Here is a 20776-nt window from a genome sequence, read left to right on the forward strand (position 1 = left end):
AAAAGTACTTCAGGCAGCTGTTTCAGTTTGATTCTTCTGCTTATAATTTCAGTTTTTTTCATTATAAGATTTAAACTTTGTTTTGGGGTGTGGATTATTTTTCAGCGGAATTGGCTGTCTTTATTTTATCCCTCCCTCTCTAGTGACTCTTGCGTGGAGATCCACATCTTGGGTATTTATTATCCCATACGTCACTAGCTCATGGACTCTTGCTAATTACATGAAAGAAAACATAATTTATGTAAGAACTTACCTGATAAATTCATTTCTTTCATATTAGCAAGAGTCTATGAGGCCCACCCTTTTTGAGGTGGTTATGATTTTTTTGTATAAAGCACAATTATTCCAATTCCTTATTTTTTATGCTTTCGCACTTTTTTCTTATCACCCCACTTCTTGGCTTTTCGTTAAACTGATTTGTGGGTGTGGTGAGGGGTGTATTTATAGGCATTTTGAGGTTTGGGAAACTTTGCCCCTCCTAGTAGGAATGTATATCCCATACGTCACTAGCTCATGGACTCTTGCTAATATGAAAGAAATTAATTTATCAGATAAGTTCTTACATAAATTATGTTTTCATGATAATTTGTGCAATAAAAATTGAAAAATGTTGATATTAGTTAATTTTTTCTTAATAGTGTCTAAAATGTTAGCTGGATGACCAGTAATATCAGCCAGGGGTTGCACCCATTAAAAGGTCCTGGAGAGGACACTGAATATTATTTTAGTAGTTAGTGTTAAACAGTTTTTGCTTATTAGTTTGCTCTAAGCCAAAGTATATTTATAACTATCAAAGAACTTATTAAGCAGTGCAAAAGCAGTTGGATCAACAAAGAAAACTGACAATAAGTTGTTTGTCCTATTCTTCCACCTTTTCTCCCCTTCAAAAATGAATGTGTTTCTTTAAGAAGCATTTTTGCAGTACATAATATATTGGCAAAAATGTTTCTAGAAACATTATTACTGTTTCACTTATAGCTTTATTTCAAAATCCTCATTCAACTACTGGACCTGTTTTTAGAGCGGACATTGACATACAGGCATACCTCAAAGATATTGTGGGTTTCGGTTCCAGACCACCGCAATAAATTGAATCACACTAATTTGTTTCCCAGTACATATAAAAGTTATATTTACACTATACTGTAGTATATTAAAGTGATGCTAAATTTCAGACTATAAGAATGTTGAAATGAAAAATATATTAGTTTGCAAGTAAAACCACATAATTTTTTTTTTTTAAGTTTATATATATTTTATAGTAAAAGATTTATAATCCTAATTGGTATTCCTCCGCCCCCCTTCATTTCCTCTTTTGGCTGGCTTGTGATGTATAGAGCACTCCCACCCACTATCTATATAGGCTTTCTAAGGACTTTAAAGGGGCTGGACTTCAAGATTGTCAAATGACACGAACGCTGATTGGATGTTCACTATAATTGTCATTAAATAAAGAGTTCATCCATGTGGGCCGGCATAACATTGCAATAGAAGCATTACTATATGCACTAATTTAACCCTTTACAGATGGATTAAAAACAGAAAAGGTCCACACATACTTTTTTAATGGCAAAGATTAAATTATGGCATTTGATTAGTTAACCCCTTAAGGACCGGGCATTTATTCAGACAAAAACTTCCCCAAATACCAGAGCATTTTTAGCATTTTTGCCATCACTACATTTAAACAGAAATAGAGCCTTTTTATATTTACCTATCAAAACTATATATTTGTTTTTTTAGTAGACAACCCAAACTATTGATCTAGGCCCATTTTTTATATATTATGCCACCATTTCAACGCCATATGCGATCAAATAAAAAAAAGTTAACTTTTTCACAATTTTCCCTGCCCCCCTCAAACAGCTCTTTTCCCTCCCCCACCTCACAATTGTCACCACCATCTTAAGTACTGGCAGAAAGTCTGCCAGTATAAAAATATAAGCCTTTTTTAAAGAAAAAAATATTTTTTTAAAAATATATTTGCTGCAGTGTAGTTCCCCCCAACCTCCTTGATCCCCCCCCAAAAAAAAGCCAGTTTGCTGCAAATTTCGTTAATTAAAAAAAAAAAAAAGACCTATTTTTTCTGTAGTGTAGCTGCCCACATGGAATCCCCCTCATAGCCCCTACTCCCTCCTTCCCCCTCAATGACACAGCTATTTGTTGTTGTTTTTTTATTCCATGTATCGTGGCCGAGCGGTCCCACCCACTCCCCCCCTCCTCACATCCCCCTTCATCGATGGGCCACCCACCCACCTCCCTCCTTACCCTCCCACCCACGAACGATTGGCACCACATCTGTCCGATGGAGAATAAATATATGATTATTGATAGTGCCCCTGAAAAACCAAGAGGGGGCAACAGAGATAAGGACCTCCTCAATAGAGAAGCCAAATGGATTTGGCATCTCAATACTATGTTTCTTTCATGTAATTAGCAAGAGTCCATGAGCTAGTGACGTATGGGATATACATTCCTACCAGGAGGGGCAAAGTTTCCCAAACCTTAAAATGCCTATAAATACACCCCTCACCACACCCACAATTCAGTTTTACAAACTTTGCCTCCCATGGAGGTGGTGAAGTAAGTTTGTGCTAGATTTCTACGTTGATATGCACTTCGCAGCAGGCTGAAGCCCGGTTTTCCACTCAGAGTGCAGTGAATGTCAGAGGGATGGGAAGAGAGTATTGCCTATTTGAATACCATGGTCTTCCTCTAGGGGATCTATTTCATAGGTTCTCTGTTATCGGTCGTAGAGATTTCTTCTCCTACCTCCCTTTTCAGATCGACGATATACTCTTATATACCATTACCTCTACTGATTCTCGTTTCAGTACTGGTTTGGCTATCTACTATATGTAGATGAGTGTCTTAGGGTAAGTAAGTCTTATTTCTATTTTATGACACTCAAAGCTATGGTTGGGCACTTTATATGTAAAGTTATAAATATATGATTTTAAACTTATATTTGCCATGATTCAGGGTAATCAGTATTCCTTCATTCAGACTGTCAGTTTCATTTTTTTGGGAAAATGCATATAAATTTTATTTTTCTAACCTTAAAATTTTCAATTGACTTTTTTTTAAAAAATTGCAGGCTGTTAGGCTCGCGGGTGCAGAAAATGCTTCTATTTTTTGCGTCATTTTTGGCGCAAAAATGTCGTCATTTCCGGCGTCATAGTTTGCGCCGGAAGTTTTCACGTAATTGCGTCAATTTTTTTAAGTATGTGTATTGTGGATGTTTTTTTTGCGCCAAAAAATATGGGCGTCATTCTTGGCGCCAAAAAATGTGGCCGTCATACTTGGCGCCAGTTTTTTTCACATTATTTCAGTCTTACTTTTTTGTTGTTTCTCGTTTTCTAGAGGCTTGTTTCATTTTGCATTTTTTCCCATTCCTGAAACTGCCATTTAAGGAATTTGATAATTTTGCTTTATATGTTGTTTTTTCTTTTACATATCAAGATGTCACTACCTGACCCTGGATCAGAATCTACTTCTGGAAAAGCGCTGCCTGATGTCGGTTCTACCAAAGCTAAGTGCATTTGTTGTAAACTTTTGGTAACTGTTCCTCCGGCTGTAGTTTGTGTTAGTTGTCATGATAAGCTATCAAACGCAGATAGCATTTCCATTAGTAATAATCCATTACCTGTTGTTGTTCCTTCAACAGCTAATGTTCAGGATGTTTCTGTTAATGTTAAAGAATTTGTTTCTAATTCTATTTGGAAGGCTCTGTCTGTTATTCCTCCTTCTAGTAAACGTAAGAGGTCTTTTAAAACTTCACATATTTCAGATTAATTTTTAAATGACCGCCATCATTCTGACTTATCTATTTCTGATGAGGATCTATCTGGTTCAGAAGATTCTACCTGAGATATTGACACTGATAAATCTTCATATTTGTTTAAGATGCAGTTTATTCGTTCTTTACTTAAAGAAGTGTTGATTGCATTAGATATGGAGGAGTCTAGTCCTCTTGATATAAAACCTAATAAGCGTTTAAATTCAGTTTTTAAACCTCATGTAGTTATTCCAGAAGTTTTTCCAGTTCCTGATGCTATTTCAGAAGTAATTTCTAGGGAATGGAATAGTCTGGGTACTTCATTTACTCCTTCTCCAAGGTTTAAGAAATTGTACCCTTTGCCATCTGATAGATTAGAGTTTTGGGAGAAAATCCCCAAAGTTGATGGGGCTATCTCTACTCTTGCTAAACGTACTACTATTCCTACGGCAGATAGTACTTCGTTTAAAGATCCTTTAGATAGGAAGCTTGAATCCTTTCTAAGGAAGGCTTATTTATGTTCAGGTAATCTTCTTAGACCTGCTATTTCTTTGGCTGATGTTGCTGCAGCTTCTACCTTCTGGTTGGAGGCTTTAGCGCAACAAGTGTCAGACCATAATGCGTATAGCATTGTTAAACTTCTTCAACATGCTAATAACTTTGTTTGTGATGCCATTTTTGATATCATTAGAATTGATGTCAGGTATATGTCTTTAGCTACTTTAGCCAGAAGAGCTTTATGGCTTAAGTCTTGGAATGCAGATATGACTTCTAAGTCAACTTTGCTTTCTCTTTCTTTCCAAGGTAATAAATTATTTGGTTCTCAGTTAGACTCAATAATTTCAGATATTAGGGAGCCTTTTTGCCTCAGGATAAAAAATCTAACGGTAAATATAGGGCTACTAATCGTTTTCGTTCCTTTCATCAGAATAAGGAACAAAAGCCTGACCCTTCCCCTAAAGGAACAGTTTCCATTTGGAAACCTTCTCCAGTCTGGAATAAATCCAAGCCTTTTAGAAAGTCAAAACCAGCTCCCAAATCCGCAGCTGGTAGGGGGCAGGTTACGATTTTTCAAAGATGTCTGGATCAATTCGATTCAAAGTCTTTGGATTCAGAACATTGTTTCACAAGAGTACAGAATAGGTTTCAAGGTAAGACCGCCTGTGAGAAGATTCTTTCTCTCACGCATTCCAGTAAACCCAGTAAAGGCTCAAGCGTTTCTGAAATGTGTTTCAGACCTGGAGTCAGCTGGGGTAATTGTGCCAGTTCCAGTTCTGGAACGGGGCCTCGGGTTTTATTCAAATCTGTTCATTGTTCCAAAGAAAGAGAATTCTTTCAGACCAGTTCTGGATCTAAAAATATTGAATCGTTATGTAAGGATACCAACATTCAAAATGGTGACTATAAGGACTATTCTGCCTTTTGTTCAGCAAGGGCATTATATGTCCACAATAGACTTACAGGATGCATATCTTCATATTCCAATTCATCCGGACCACTATCAGTTCCTGAGATTCTCTTTTCTAGACAAGCATTACCAGTTTGTTGCTCTTCCTTTTGGCCTAGCAACAGCTCCAAGGATGTTTTTGAAGGTTCTCTGTGCCCTTCTCTCTGTAATCAGGGAGCAGGGTATTGCGGTATTTCCTTATTTGGACGATATCTTGGTACTTGCTCAGTCTTTACATTCTGCAGAATCTCACACGAATCAACTTGTGTTGTTTTTTCAAAGACATGGTTGGAGGATCAATTTACCAAAGAGTTCCTTGATTCCTCAGACAGGGGTAACCTTTTTGGGTTTCCAAATAGATTCAGTGTCCATGACTTTGTCTCTGACAGAGAAAAGACGTCTGAAATTGGTTTCAGCTTGTCAAAACCTTCAGTCTCAATCTTTCCCTTCGGTAGCTTTGTGCATGGAAATTTTAGGTCTCATGACTGCTGCATCGGACACGATCCCGTTTGCTCGTTTTCACATGAGACCTCTCCAGCTTTGTATGCTGAATCAATGGTGCAGGGATTATACAAAGATATCACAATTAATATCCTTAAATCGCAAAGTTCGATTTTCTCTGACTTGGTGGTTGGATCACCATCGTTTAGTTCAAGGGGCCTCTTTTGTTCGTCCAACCTGGACTGTGATCACAACAGATGCGAGTCTTTCAGGTTGGGGAGCTGTATGGGGATCTCTGACAGCGCAGGGGGTTTGGGAATCTCAGGAGGCGAGATTACCAATTAACATTTTGGAACTCCGTGCGATTTTCAGAGCTCTTCAGTTCTGGCCTCTTCTGAAGAGAAAATCGTTTATTTGTTTTTAGACAGACAATGTCACAACCGTGGCATATGTCAATCATCAAGGGGGGACTCACAGTCCTCAGGCTATGATAGAAATATCTCGGATACTTGTTTGGGCGGGATCCAGCTCCTGTCTAGTTTCTGCGGTTCACATCCCAGGTATAGACAATTGGGAAGCGGATTATCTCAGTCGCCAAACGTTACATCCGGGCGAATGGTCTCTTCACCCAGAGGTATTTCTTCAGATTGTTCAAATCTGGGGACTTCCAGAAATAGATCTGATGGCCTCTCATCTAAACAAGAAACTTCCCAGGTATCTGGCGGAAGCGGTGGACGCTTTGTCACTTCCTTGGAATTATCAACCTGTTTATATCTTTCCGCCTCTAGTTCTTCTTCCAAAAGTGATTTCCAAAATCCTAATGGAGCATTCGTTTGTACTGCTGGTGGCTCCAGCATGACCACACAGGTTTTGGTATGCGGATCTCGTTCGGATGGCCAGTTGCCAACCTTGGACACTTCCGTTAAGACCAGACCTTCTATCTCAAGACCCATTTTTCCACCATGATCTCAAATCATTAAATTTGAAGGTATGGAGATTGAACGCTTAATACTTAGTCATAGAGGTTTCTCTGACTCAGTAATTAATACTATGTTACAGGCTCGTAAATCTGTGTCTAGAAAGATATATTACCGAGTCTGGAAGACTTACATGTCTTGGTGTTCTTCACATAAATTCTCTTGGCATTCTTTTAGAATTCCTAGAATTTTACAGTTTCTTCAGGATGGTTTGGAAAAGGGTTTGTCTGCAAGTTCCTTGAAGGGACAAATCTCTTTTTCACAGAAAGATTGCTAATCATCCTGATATTCATTGTTTTGTACAGGCTTTGGTTCGTATCAAGCCTGTCATTAAGTCAATCTCTCCTCCTTGGAGTCTTAATTTGGTTCTGAGGGCTTTACAGGCTCCTCCGTTTGAACCTATGCATTCTTTGGATATTAAATTACTTTCCTGGAAAGTTTTGTTCCTTTTGGCCATCTCTTCTGCTAGAAGAGTTTCTGAGTTATCTGCTCTTTCTTGTGAATCTCCTTTTCTGATTTTTCATCAGGATAAGGCGGTGTTGCAGACTTCACTTAATTTTTTACCTAAAGTTGTGAATTCTAACAACATTAGTAGAGAAATTGTTGTCCCTTCATTGTGTCCTAATCCTAAGAATTCTCTGGAGAGATCTTTACATTCTTTGGATGTAGTAAGAGCTTTGAAATATTATGTTGAAGCTACTAAAGATTTCAGAAAGACTTCTAGTCTATTTGTTATCTTTTCTGGTTCTAGGAAAGGTCAGAAGGCTTTTGCCATTTCTTTGGTGTCTTGGTTAAAGTCTTTGATTCATCATGCTTATGTAGAGTCGGGTAAATCCCCGCCTCAAAGCATTACGGCTCATTCTACTAGGTCAGTTTCTACTTCCTGGGCTTTTAGGAATGAAGCTTCTGTTGATCAGATTTGCAAAGCACTAACTTGGTCTTCTTTGCATACTTTTACTAAATTCTACCATTTTGATGTTTTCTCTTATTCTGAAGCAGTTTTTGGTAGAAAAATTCTTCAGGCAGCTGTTCCAGTTTGATTCTTCTGCTTATAATTTCAGTTTTTTTTCATTATAAGATTAAAACTTTTTGATTTGGGTTGTGGATTATTTTCAGCGGAATTGGCTGTCTTTATTTTATCCCTCCCTCTCTAGTGACTCTTGCGTGGAAGTTCCACATCTTGGGTATCTGCTATCCCATACGTCACTAGCTCATGGACTCTTGCTAATTACATGAAAGAAAACATAATTTATGTAAGAACTTACCTGATAAATTCATTTCTTTCATATTAGCAAGAGTCCATGAGGCCCACCCTTTTTGTGGTGGTTATGATTTTTTTGTATAAAGCACAATTATTCTAATTCCTTATTTTTGATGCTTTCGCTCCTTTCTTATCACCCCACTACTTGGCTATTCGTTAAACTGAATTGTGGGTGTGGTGAGGGGTGTATTTATAGGCATTTTAAGGTTTGGGAAACTTTGCCCCTCCTGGTAGGAATGTATATCCCATACGTCACTAGCTCATGGACTCTTGCTAATATGAAAGAAATGAATTTATCAGGTAAGTTCTTACATAAATTATGTTTTCCCAAGGGACTTAACAGGGAGTTTGATCTCCTTCCCTTAATCTAAATTTGCTCTGGTGTATGTTCTCACCTGGTATCCACATGTACAAGTTGAAATTTAACTTTTATTGGATGTGTATGTTAACTTTTCGTGGTCGGTATTTTGCTGCATTTGTTTTTAGTCAGGTAGTCTGATACACCCATAATGAATAAAGGGTTAATATCAGGTTTTTCAGTGTTTAATGGATTAACTAGTGATGATGTCATTGTTTCTTAACCCATTCCATGCATGTTGATTGGACACCTGTTTTATTGTTGTCTATAAATTGTGTATAGTATGTATTTGTGATTAGCTTAAAGGGACAGTCTAGGCCAAAAAAAACTTTCATGATTCAGATAGAGCATGTCATTTTAAATAATTTTCCAATTTACTTTTATCACCAATTTTGCTTTATTCTCTTGGTATTCTTAGTTGAAAGCTTAACCTAGGAGGTTCATATGCTAATTTCTTAGACCTTGAAGGCCACCTCTTTTCAGAATGCATTTTAACAGTTTTTCACCACTAGAGGGTGTTAGTTCATGTATTTCATATAGATAACACTGTGCTCGTGCACGTGAAGTTATCTGGAAGCAGGCACTGATTGGCTAAACTGCAAGTCTGTCAAAAGAACTGAAATAAGGGGGCAGTTTGCAAAGGCTTATATACAAGGTAATGACAGAGGTTAAAAGTATATTAATGTAACTGTTGGTTATGCAAAACTGGGGAATGAGTAATAAAGGGATTATCTATCTTTTAAAACAATAAAAATGCTGGTGTAGACTGTCCCTTTAAGAAAGGGGCAGGTGCCCCGAAACGTTGCTCCAATAAAAGTATAGCCTTTGTACCATGTGCCACCTTGTGTTTCATTACTATATACACATACACCACCAGCATAAAACGTATGACTCACTTAAAACTCAGATGATGGTTAGCATCTTTTAGCAATAAAGTATTTTTTATTTAAGGTATGTGCATTGTTTAGTTTTTTTAGACATAATGCTATTGCACACTTGCTAGACCGCAGTGTAGTATAAATATAAGTTTTCTGTAGACTGGGTAGGGATAAGCAAATAATTTGCAATATTTGAAAAATTAAGCAAATTTTAATTTGTTCTTAAATGTTTTTACAACATTCTAACATTTGTTTAATGTAAAAGTATTTCTAATGCTGTCTTTAAATGTAATATTTGATGCAAAATGTTTGTGCTACTATAACTTTTAGATATCTCTTCAACACAGAATATCATGGGACCTAAGCAAATTTGATAATAGAAGTAAAATTAAAACTTTTTTTAAATGTTATGTTCTGTCTAAATCACAAATTAAATTTTTTTGGGGTTCCCTATTCCCTTAAAAGGCCATGATACCCAAATGTTAAAACACTTGAAAGTGCTGCAGCATAGCTGCAAAAAGCTGACTAGAAAATATCAGTTGAACATCTCTATGTAAAAAAGAAAGATATATTTTACCTCAAATTGTCCTAAGTATTCACACCCCATTGTAAAGGACATTAAGCAGTAAATCAGTATGCCTGTTCCGGGACCAGCAAGGGAGTGAGCCTCATGCACACTCATGTTATTTCCCTATTCAGTTTAAAGGGACACTCAAGTCAAAATTAAACTTCATGATTCAGATACAGCATGCAATTTTAAACAACTTTCCAATTTAATTCCATTAACAAAATGTGCACAGTATTTTAATATTTATACTTTGAGTCACCAGCTCCTACTGAGCATGTGCAAAAGTTCACAGCATATACATATATGCATTTGTGATTGGCTGATGGCTGTCACATGATACAGTGGGAGTGGAAAAAGACATAACTTTGCAATTTATTTAAAATACTAAATTCAGACTAAGTGCTATTGCATTGTCTTCTTATCATGCATTTGTTGATTATGCAAATCTACTGTGTTGACTGGTCCTTTAAGTAAGTTTACTATTAAATCTCATGAGAGTTAAGTGAAATCTCATGAGATCACAGTAAAGGAGTTCATGACCTCAGCACTGTTGATGCTGATTGGCTGCTGTTTATTCTTTTTTTGTTTTGTTTTGCCTGCAGCTGGATAGTAACACAGGGCTTACTCTGGTGAGCTGAGGAAATGATGGTAGCTGAGGAAATGAGGTAAAATATCTTCCTCTTTCACATAGAGATTCTCAGTTGATATTTTCCCGTCAGCTTTTTACAGTTATGCTGCATTACTTGCAAGTGATTTAACATATGAGTATTATGTCCCTTTAAGCTTCTTTCAGGAAGTTTGGCCTCAGTTTGTTCAGGATCCCCGGATTCTAGATATAGTTATATAGATATAGTTATTGAATAGGTTTCAGAATAAGGCCTTCCTGGGAAGGTTTTTTTTTGTCCTATGTTCTGTAAAATCCTGTGAAGGTTCAGACCTTTTTTTTTCTAAATTTTGGATCTAGAATTTATTTTAACCTCTTCTTTATTCCTTTGAAGGAGGGAGCTTGTATACCAGTTCTGGATCTAAAGGTTCGGAATTAAGTTCCTGCTTTCTAAATAGTCTATTTGGACTTGTATGCCTTTGGTTTGAAAAGTCATTTTATGTCTACAATAGGTTTATGGGATACTTATCTTCATGTTCCTATTATCAAGGAACAAGAATATTTTTCAAGGTCCTGGGTAATTTTGTCTGCAATCAGAACTCGGGATATTGCAGTGTTTTCTTATTTTGGTTTAAGATTTATCTTTTAATTTAGCAGATTCTCACTCTAGCAAACTGTTGTTGTTTCTTCAACAACATGGTTGGAAAATAATTTTTTTCAAAAGTTTTTGCTGGTTCCTCAGACTAAGGTTTTTGTTTCTGGGGGTTAAGATGGATTCAGTTCCTTGAGTTTTACCTTGACTGATCTAAGGAGAATGAAGCTAGTGTCCACTTGCCTAATCCTGCAGTTTCTTTCTTTTCCCACAGTTACTCCTTGCATGGAGGTGTTAGGTCTCTTGTTTGTGGTTTCGGATACTATTACTTTTCTTTGCTTCCTCATGATGCCTCTTCAGCTTTGTATGCTTTGTCAGTGATGTAGGGTTTTTACTCTGCTATCTCAAGGATTAATCTAGATTTCTGAACAAGTCAGTCTCTGTATTGATGGCTGAATCATCAGCTTATTATACAGGGGTCTTCTTTTGTTCATCCTACTTGATTTGTATTTTTTTCTGATTCAAGTTTTTCAGGATGGGGGGGCCGTTTCGGGCTCAGAGAGTGCAAAGTTTTTTTGGGACCTTGGGGAGAGGTTGCCTATTTATGTTTTAAATCTCTGTGCAGTTTTCAGGGTCCTTGCGAGTTGGTCTCTGTTGGAAAGGGAGACTTGTCTACATTTTCCAGTAGCCTTTTTCACATATACTATGTTTCGGCAGTAGCATATATCTATCATCAATGGGGAACTCTCAGTTTCGTAGTCATCAGGAAAGTATTATGAATTCTTTCCTGGGTAGAAATCAATTGTTGTTCATTTCTGCTGTTCATATTCCTGGAGTGAACAACTGGGAAATAGATTTTCACAGTCTTTAGTCCCTGCATCCAAAAGAGTGGTCTCTTCATCTGGGTATCTGGATGTCTTTATCAGATAGTTATTCTTTGGGATCTCCAAAGGAGTGTTACTGATTTTAACTGCTCCAACTTTGTCTCGTAGAGTTCGATATGCAAATCTAGTTCAGAGGTCCATTTGCCCTCTTTGATGTCTTCCTTTTGCATCAAGACTTTTTGGTCTTAAGGTTTGTTTTTCATACAGGTCTCAATCTCTAAGCTTGGTGACATGAAGATTGTTTTAATAGGTTTTAAGCAGAGATGATTCTCTGATTCTGTTATTGAGACTCTGATACAGGTTTTAGTATAAAATTTGGATCTTTATTTCCTGGTTTAAGAATCATTTTTTTCCTGGCATTCTTTTATAATTTCTAGGATTTTGCAGTTTTGCAGGATGGGTTGGATAAGGGTTTATCAACCAGATCTTTTGAAGGGTCAGATTTCAGTTTTTTTTCCCTCTGGAAGATTACTACTTGTTCAGATATTTATAGTTTTTTTCATGCTTTGGCTAGTGTTAAGCCTGTTGGTAAACCAATGTTCTCCTTCTTGGAGTCTTATCTTCGTACTGAAGCTCCTGCCATTTCTTTGTCTTCTTGATTGAGTCTTCTGATCCATAAGGCTTTTTTTGAGGCAGGGTAGCCTCCACCTTAATGGATTTCTGCTCATTCTAATAGTTCAGTTGCCATGTCTTGGCTTTTTAGGAATGAGGCGTGAGTTGTAACACTTTGCAAGGCAGCTTTTTGGTCTCCTTTGTATGTTTTTACTAACATCTACAATGTGTATGCCTTTTGCTTCTTGTTTGGTGACCTTTGGTACAGAGTCCTTCAGGCAGTTGACTCAGGATGATTCTTTACCTGTTGCTTATTTATTCATTGTATGGATTTTCCTTTTTTTGTTTTTTTTGTTTTGTTATTCTTTTGGGGTTGTGGATTAAGATTTTTTGTGAAAATAAAAAAAGGTTTCTAAAATTACACTATTTATGTTTCATTACTTGTGGATTCCACTGCTTGGGTATTAGTTCCCTGAAGTAATTTATTGTGGAATCTTACCACCTGTATTAAAGAAAGCCTAATTTATGCTTACCTGATACATTTAATTTCTTTCATCGTGGTGAGAGTCCACAAGACCCCACACTTTTTTTTCTGGTGGTGTTTTTTTCTTGTGCACATCTTTTTCCCTGCTCCTATTTCCTTGCTCTTATTTTTTTTTCTACCTATTTTGCTTGGCTATACATTAGACTGAGGTGACAGTGAGGTAGGAGGGGTTTATTGTGTTCTTGGGGTTTGGGAATCTTTTCCTCCTCCTAGTGGCAGGGAAGAGTAATTCCCATTAGTAATGGATCATGGGCTCTCACCGCCATGAAATAAAGGTATTTATCAGGAAAGCATAAATTATGTTTTTGATATTCAATTTGAAATAAGAAAGCATGCAGCTGGTACTGCTGTATTAATGCTCATGTTGATAAGAACTCCTAAGGTTGACACAAGCCTAATAAGAAATTATTTTAGTTATTTATTTTATAAACAGGTCATTTATTTAAAATGCTTTTCATTTATTAACCTTTTGCAATCTATTTTGGCTGCCTCCTTGCTGTTGAAATCCTTATTTGGTTAACTTTGGAATCAAAGATAAAGCCATTAAACATTTGGTATTATGCAATTTTACAGTTCTGCATACCCCCCAACTGTCCTGATTTTCGCGGGACAGTCCCGATTTTAGGAGTTTTTTTTTTTTAATTCTATTGTGCCCATACTCAGAAGCAGCTGGCTTTGCTCTCACAGGGTTAGATACCTGTTATATTCCCTGTGGAATAGGAATGTTGTGTGGGTTAAGCAGGAGTAAGGAGGCTATATACACTCTGACCACGGGTAATGGTATCCTCTCTAACCTACCTATGGTAGTGATGATGTCTAACCCCTGGTGATAATACTAGCATGCCCTCAGTTTTATACAAAGATCAGTGCTAATAGCAGGGTAACGAACAGTTGCAGCCGCAGACTGCCAGCTAATGTGCTTGCCAACCCCAGGACCCCATGCAATGAATTACAGATACCCATATATGATGTAATGTGTGTCTATCTGTATCCATAACTGTGTGTGTGTATCTGTATGTATAAGTTTATGCTATGTAGTGTGTGTGTGTCTGCATGTATAAATGTAAGCTATGTAGTGTGTGTATGTGTATCTGCATGTATAAGTGTATGCTATGTATTGTGTGTGTCTGCATGTATAAGTGTATACTATGTAGTGTCTGTGTATCTGCATGTATAAGTGTATGCTGCATGTATAAGTGTATGCTATTTAATGTGTGTGTATCTGCCTGTATAAGTGTATGCTATGTAGTGGTTGTGTATCTGCATGTGTAAGTGTATGCTATGTAGTGTGTGTGCGTATCTGCATGTATAAGTGTATGCTATGTGCATGTGTAAGTGTATGCTGTGTGTGTATCTGCATGTGTAAGTGTATGCTATGTAGTGTGCTACTGTGCATTTTTGCTGACTTTAAAGGCCAGAATCTAAAATATTAATGGGGAATGCAGAGAGTAGTTTTAAAGAATTTATTATTAAATGTCCAATTAAGATAAAAATATTTAGCAATGTCTTTGCAAAGGCTAATTAAATACAGCGCTCACATAGCCATACCAGTGGTTTAAGCTTGTGTTTGATTTGCTGCCTAAGTGTATTAAAATATATGACTTTATTTAGAATTTTATTTATATTACTTTGTTCTTATGATTTTTTTGAGCCCCGCCCACCACATTTAAATTTTTTAAATGGGGGGAGTATGTCCCTCTTTTGAATTTTGAAATGCTGGGAGGTATGGTTCTGTGATAACAATTTCATAGTGCAAAAATGAACTTACCGCTATCAGTGTCAAGTGCTGTTATTAAAGTGCTAAGTACAGCCATACTTAGGTTTGGTTTGTCTTTTAGCAAAGTTATTGTTTTAAAGTAATAAAAGCAGCAGCAATAGTACCAGCACCCTGAGAGGATACATTTGTGAGAAATTTGTTTTTTAGACACCAGGGGGCAATATCTGAAAGAAGAAAAGCTTTTCAATGACTACATTGTACAATTTAAAGTTATCTTTAACTGTAGTATGGTATATTTTGGCAGAAAATATATCATGTCCTGTCACCTGGAAAAAAAATAATAAATATATATAAATTAACCTTATTAAAACAAAAATCACAGCTGTTCAGTCCTGAGTGGAACTTTTATCACTACAAATTGAGTGTTTGGCATTCATTCTTCACAATCTTTGTAAGGAAAATAATTACTTTCTTATATCTACCACCTATGTGCCTTGCCTTTTGCTCATCACCCATGGTAACTATTAACTAGATGAGCCAAGATTACTCGACATTAAATCCAGAATACAAAAATGTCTCTAGCTTGGCTCATATCCCCTACCATTCTTCCTAGTGTGGACATTCTTGAAGAATAAGGGAAGCCACATTTAAAGTGGTAGAGGGGGGAGGGCTCATTTTCTGGCAATTGTCACCAGAGGTGGGGTCACTCACCTTGTATTGACACATTGTACTCTATTTTTTTTTTATGTAACGTAGCTCAGCACTTATATTAAGTAATGTTTTGCATAGGGAATTTACTTCAGATGATTTGTTTTCTTGGTATCCTTTGTTGAAGTGTAAACCTAGGTAGGATGATAAGTGGTTAGACTCCTGCACATATCTTTAGCAGTCTATGGCAGCAGTGTTTGTATTTATGTATAACATTACTATAAACACTGTTGCCAAAAAGCTATTTGTACACATTTGTACACTCCTAACTTCACCCAGGATTACTTTTTTTTAAAAAGGATACAAAGAGAACTAAGCAAAATTCATAATAGAAGACATTTTAAGGTTGTTTAAAATATGCTCTATCCAATCCATTAAACTTTAATTTTCACTTTACTGTCCCTTTAAAAAATAAAAATAATGAGATGTTCTTAATACCAATTAAAACTGGTATCAACTACATAAGCATTGCATACTCAGCTGAACATTTTTCAGAAAAAATTTTTTTTTACATTTGTTGTGTTATACTATCAGCTACAGCCTGTTCTTAAAACATATACATATATTCCAAGAGGTATACAGAACACTCATGCTCTAAATTACGTGTATAATTTAATATCCTTTTTTGAATAAGGGTTATATCTTTAATTTTTAACATAATGGACTTAAAAGATAAGAGATTTTGGAGAAATTCAGTAATTCAGTATGTACTGTATCTATATTGACTGTAATACACTCTACGACCACTAGGTGGAATAGTCACAATTCTATGTACCTATTTTTAACTAAAAACAGGGTCAATAGATTCTCCAAGTAAGTTTAGTCATTGAGAATCACAGCATAAATAACTGCGGTTTTACTCTTATTTCATCCATATAAATATTACTGTTATATCAGTCTTTCTTCTGGGTTCTATTCAGTCAGTATTTTCATGAAAATATACAATAATTGCACATTAATGCATAACAAAAATGTTCTTGTTGTGGAAAATGTGAATACATAATATTAGACACAAAAAAGTGATAGCACATCTGTTTTTCAAAATCTAGATCAAAAAACATTTTGAAATACCTAGTTTGATTAAACAAGCAAGTGTACAGAGGCATTTTAAGCTAACGTAGTTATGCAACGCACTATATGAAAGAATAAACCAAAGGTAATATTTTAGAACACTGTTTGTTTAATGACTTATTGGTGCAATATAAATTAAGCATTTTCTGCTAATGTTTTGAATACTTCATACTTGTCACAATTTAGTAATATACTGTAATTGTACTTTCATGTAGCTTTTGCTCTCTGATAAGTAATACCTCAAGTCTTGCAGACCTCCTATACCATTAAATACTCCAGTGCCCATTGCTTCTGTCACCAATGACATTGATGCATTTTTCATGGTGTTGGCCAGATAGAATAGCTTTAACGCTCTTAGAAAATGAAGTTGGCTTAAAATCTACCTCTTTTTCTACGGCCTTTGGGAGTCATGTGAGCTGCATCCTGTTTTTAGCAGTAAGAATTTGTGTTTGTCTTTGATAATGATATCAGAGTCCTGAGTCTGTTTAAATGATAGAGACTTGAAGTCTGCCTAGATCTTTGCATTATTAAGGCTTATGATAACAGATTGTATGTGTGCTACAATTGTATCTGTTTCTATCCGTAAAAGCACACATACTGTATGTATATGTTTTATATATATATTCACACATAAACACACACACACAGTATATATACAGACATGCATGTACGATATGTAGAAATTATATATATATAATCTATAACTTTTATATTTTTTCCTAGGTGCAAGCTGCTTGTCACCCATCCATTTTTAAGATCATTGATGGCGTTTTCAGGTGTGTTGAGTAGATTTTTCTTCTTTTTAAAAAAAATAATCTGATAATTAATAGTGATAGTTTTTTATTAATAGTGGTTACTTTATTATAATGAAAGGGAAATTAAGCTCAAAATGAAACACATGGTTCAGATAGACCAGTGCTAGAGTAACCCAGGTGCCAGGGAGGCTCTTGCTCCCCTAAAATTAGATCTTATCATCCTTGGGTGCACCCCAGTTTCTCCCGCCTGTGCGGCTGGATCTTTTCTTGGCCTTTCAGCTGTGAAAAAAAAAATCCAACTTTTATGTATGTTATTATATAATTGTATTTATATATATATATATATATATATATATATATATATATATATATATATATATATATATATATATATATATATATATATTTTTTTTCTCCAACATAGGTGTGTCCGGTCCACGGCGTCATCCTTACTTGTGGGATATTCTCTTCCCCAACAGGAAATGGCAAAGAGCCCAGCAAAGCTGGTCACATGATCCCTCCTAGGCTCCGCCTTCCCCAGTCATTCTCTTTGCCGTTGTACAGGCAACATCTCCACGGAGATGGCTTAGAGTTTTTTGGTGTTTAAATGTAGTTTTTATTCTTCAATCAAGAGTTTGTTATTTTAAAATAGTGCTGGTATGTACTATTTACTCTGAAACAGGAAAGAGATGAAGATTTCTGTTTGTAAGAGGAAAATGATTTTAGCAACCGTTACTAAAATCGATGGCTGTTTCCACACAGGACTGTTGAGAGGAATTAACTTCAGTTGGGGGAAACAGTGAGCAGACTTTTGCTGCTTGAGGTATGACACATTTCTAACAAGACTCGGTAATGCTGGAAGCTGTCATTTTCCCTATGGGAACCGGTAAGCCATTTTCTTAGTTTAAGTAAAAGAATAAAGGGCTTCATTAGGGCTTAAAAAACTGGTAGACATTTTTCTGGGCTAAAACGATTACTTTACTAAGTATATTTGGCAGATTATTACTTTTAATAGTTGTTAAATCTTGGGGATTGTTTTAATAAAAACGGCAGGCACTGTATTGGACACCTTTTTCACTGGGGGCCTTTTCTAGTCATAGACAGAGCCTCATTTTCGCGCCTCTAATGCGCAGTTGTTTTTGGAAAGCATGGCATGCAGATGCATGTGTGAGGAGCTAAGAACCACTGAAAAAGCTTATAGAAGGCATCATTTGGTATCGTATTCCCCTCTGGGCTTGGTTGGGTCTCAGCAAAGCAGATACCTGGGACTGTATAGGGGTTAAACGTAAAAACGTCTCCGGTTCCGTTATTTTAAGGGTTAAAGCTTTCAAATTTGGTGTGCAATACTTTTAAGGCTTTAAGTTACTGTGGTGAAATTTTGGTGAAATTTGAACAATTCCTTCATACTTTTTCACATATTCAGTAATAAAGTGTGTTCAGTTTGAAATTTAAAGGGACAGTAACGGTTTTATTGTAAAACGTTTTTTGTGCTTTGTTGACAAGTTTAAGCCTGTTTGACATGTCTGAACCATCAGATAACGATGTTCTATATGTATGAAAGCCAATGTGTCTCCCCATTTAAATATATGTGATATATTTGTGTCATAATGTCCAAACAAAGTAGGGATAATAATGCCATAGATATGATATTGCCCAAGATGATTCCTCTAATGAGGGGAGTAAGCATGGTACTGCATCATCCCCTTCTGTGTCTACACCAGTTTTGCCCACACAAGAGGCCCCTAGTACATCTAGTGCGCCAATACTTATTACCATACAACAATTAATGGCTGTAATGGATAATTCTATTGCATGCATTTTTTTCCAAAATGCCTACTTATCAGAAAAAGCGTGATTGCTCTGTTTTAAACACTGAAGAGCAAGAGGACGCTGATGATATCTGTTCTGACATACCCTCACACCTATCTGAAGGGGCCAGGAGGGAGGTTTTGTCTGAGGGAGAAATTTCAGATTCAGGGAAAATTTCTCAACAAGCAGAACCTGATATTGTAACTTTTAAATTTAAATTTCAACATCTCCACGCATCTACTTAAGGAGGTATTATCTACTCTGGATGATTGTGACAATTTGGTCATTCCAGAGAAATTAGGTAAGATGGACAAGTTCCTAGAGGTTCCGGTGCCCCCCGATGTTTTTCCTATACCCAAGCGGGTGGCGGACATAGTAAATAAGGAGTGGGAAAGGCCCAGCATACCTTTTGTCCTCCCCCTATATTTAAGAAATTAGTTCCTATAGTCGACCCCAGAAAGGACTTATAGCATACAGTCCCCAAGGTCGAGGGGGCGGTTTCTACTCTAAACAAACGCACTTCTATTCCTATAGAAGATAGTTATGCTTTCAAGATCCTATGGATTAAAGGTTAGAGGGTTTGCTTAAAAAGATGTTTGTTCAGCAAGGTTACCTTCTACAACCAATTTCATGCATTGTTCCTGTCACTACAGCTGCGTGTTTCTGGTTCGAAGAACTAGAAAAGTCGCTCAATAAAGAATCTTCGTACGAGGAGGTTTTGGACAGAGTTCAAGCTCTTAAATTGGCTAACTCTTTTTTATTTTAGATGCCGCTTTGCAATTAGCTAGATTAGCGGCGAATAATTCAGGGTTTGCTATCGTGGCGCGCAGAGCGCTTTTGCTTAACATCCCTTTCAAGGGTAAAACACTGTTTGGCCCTGACTTGAAAGAGATTATTTCAGACATCACTGGGGGAAAGGGCCACGTCCTTCCTCTGGATAGGTCTTTTAAGGCTAAAAAGAAGCCAAATTTTCGTCCCTTTCACAGAAACGGACCAGCCTCAAATTCTACACCCTCTAAGCAAGAGGGTAATACTTCTCAAACCAAGCCAGCCTGGAGGCCGATGCAAGGCTGGAACAAGGGTAAGCAGGCCAAGTCACCTGTCACTGCTACCAAAACAGCATGAAGTGTTGGCCCCCGATCTGGGAAGGATCTGGTGGGGGGCAGACTTTCTCTCTTTGCTCAGGCTGGGGCAAGGGATGTTCAGGATCCTTGGGCGTTAGAAATAGTTTCTCAAGGTTATCTCCTGGAATTCAGGGAACTACCCCCAAGGGGAAGGTTCCACGGGTCTCAATTATCTTCGAACAGGCATTCTTACACTGTGTAGAAGACCTGTTAAGCATGGGAGTGATTCATCCTGTTCCATTAGGAGAACAAGGGATGGGTTTTTACTCCAACCTGTTCATAATTCCCAAAAAAGAGGGAACATTCAGACCTATTTTAGATCTCAAGATTCTAAACAAGTTTCTAAGGGTTTCATCATTCAAAATGGAAACCATTCGAACGATCCTTCCTACCATCCAGGAAGGTCAATTCATGACCACGGTGGACTTAAAGGATGCGTACCTACGTATTCCTATCCACAAGGAACATTTTCGGTTCCTAAGGTTCGCCTTTCTGGACAAGCATTACCTGTGGCACTTCCATTCGGATTAGCCACTGCTCCAAGGATTTTCACAAGGGTACTAGGGTCCCTTCTAGCGGTGCTAAGACCAAGGGGCATTGCAGTAGTACCTTACTTGGACGACATCCTGATTCAAGTGTCGTCTCTGTCAAAAGCAAGGGCTCATACGGACATTGTCCTAGCCTTTCTCAGATCTCACAGGTGGAAAG

At 37.0% G+C, this 20776-nt stretch overlaps 1 protein-coding gene across 2 annotated transcripts in view; it reads left to right on the plus strand.

Moving 5' to 3' along the window:
- Positions 1-20776, plus strand: part of FANCC (FA complementation group C) — a 1120322-nt gene that overhangs the window by 717357 nt on the left and 382189 nt on the right. For both annotated transcript variants that reach the window (XM_053702420.1, XM_053702421.1), the window contains one exon: positions 17104-17156. In XM_053702420.1, coding sequence (XP_053558395.1) covers positions 17104-17156 — 53 coding nt within the window. The remainder of the gene's footprint in view (positions 1-17103; positions 17157-20776) is intronic.

The sequence above is a fragment of the Bombina bombina genome, chromosome 2, assembly GCF_027579735.1.
Source record: "Bombina bombina isolate aBomBom1 chromosome 2, aBomBom1.pri, whole genome shotgun sequence".
NCBI classification, from domain to species: Eukaryota; Metazoa; Chordata; class Amphibia; order Anura; family Bombinatoridae; genus Bombina; species Bombina bombina.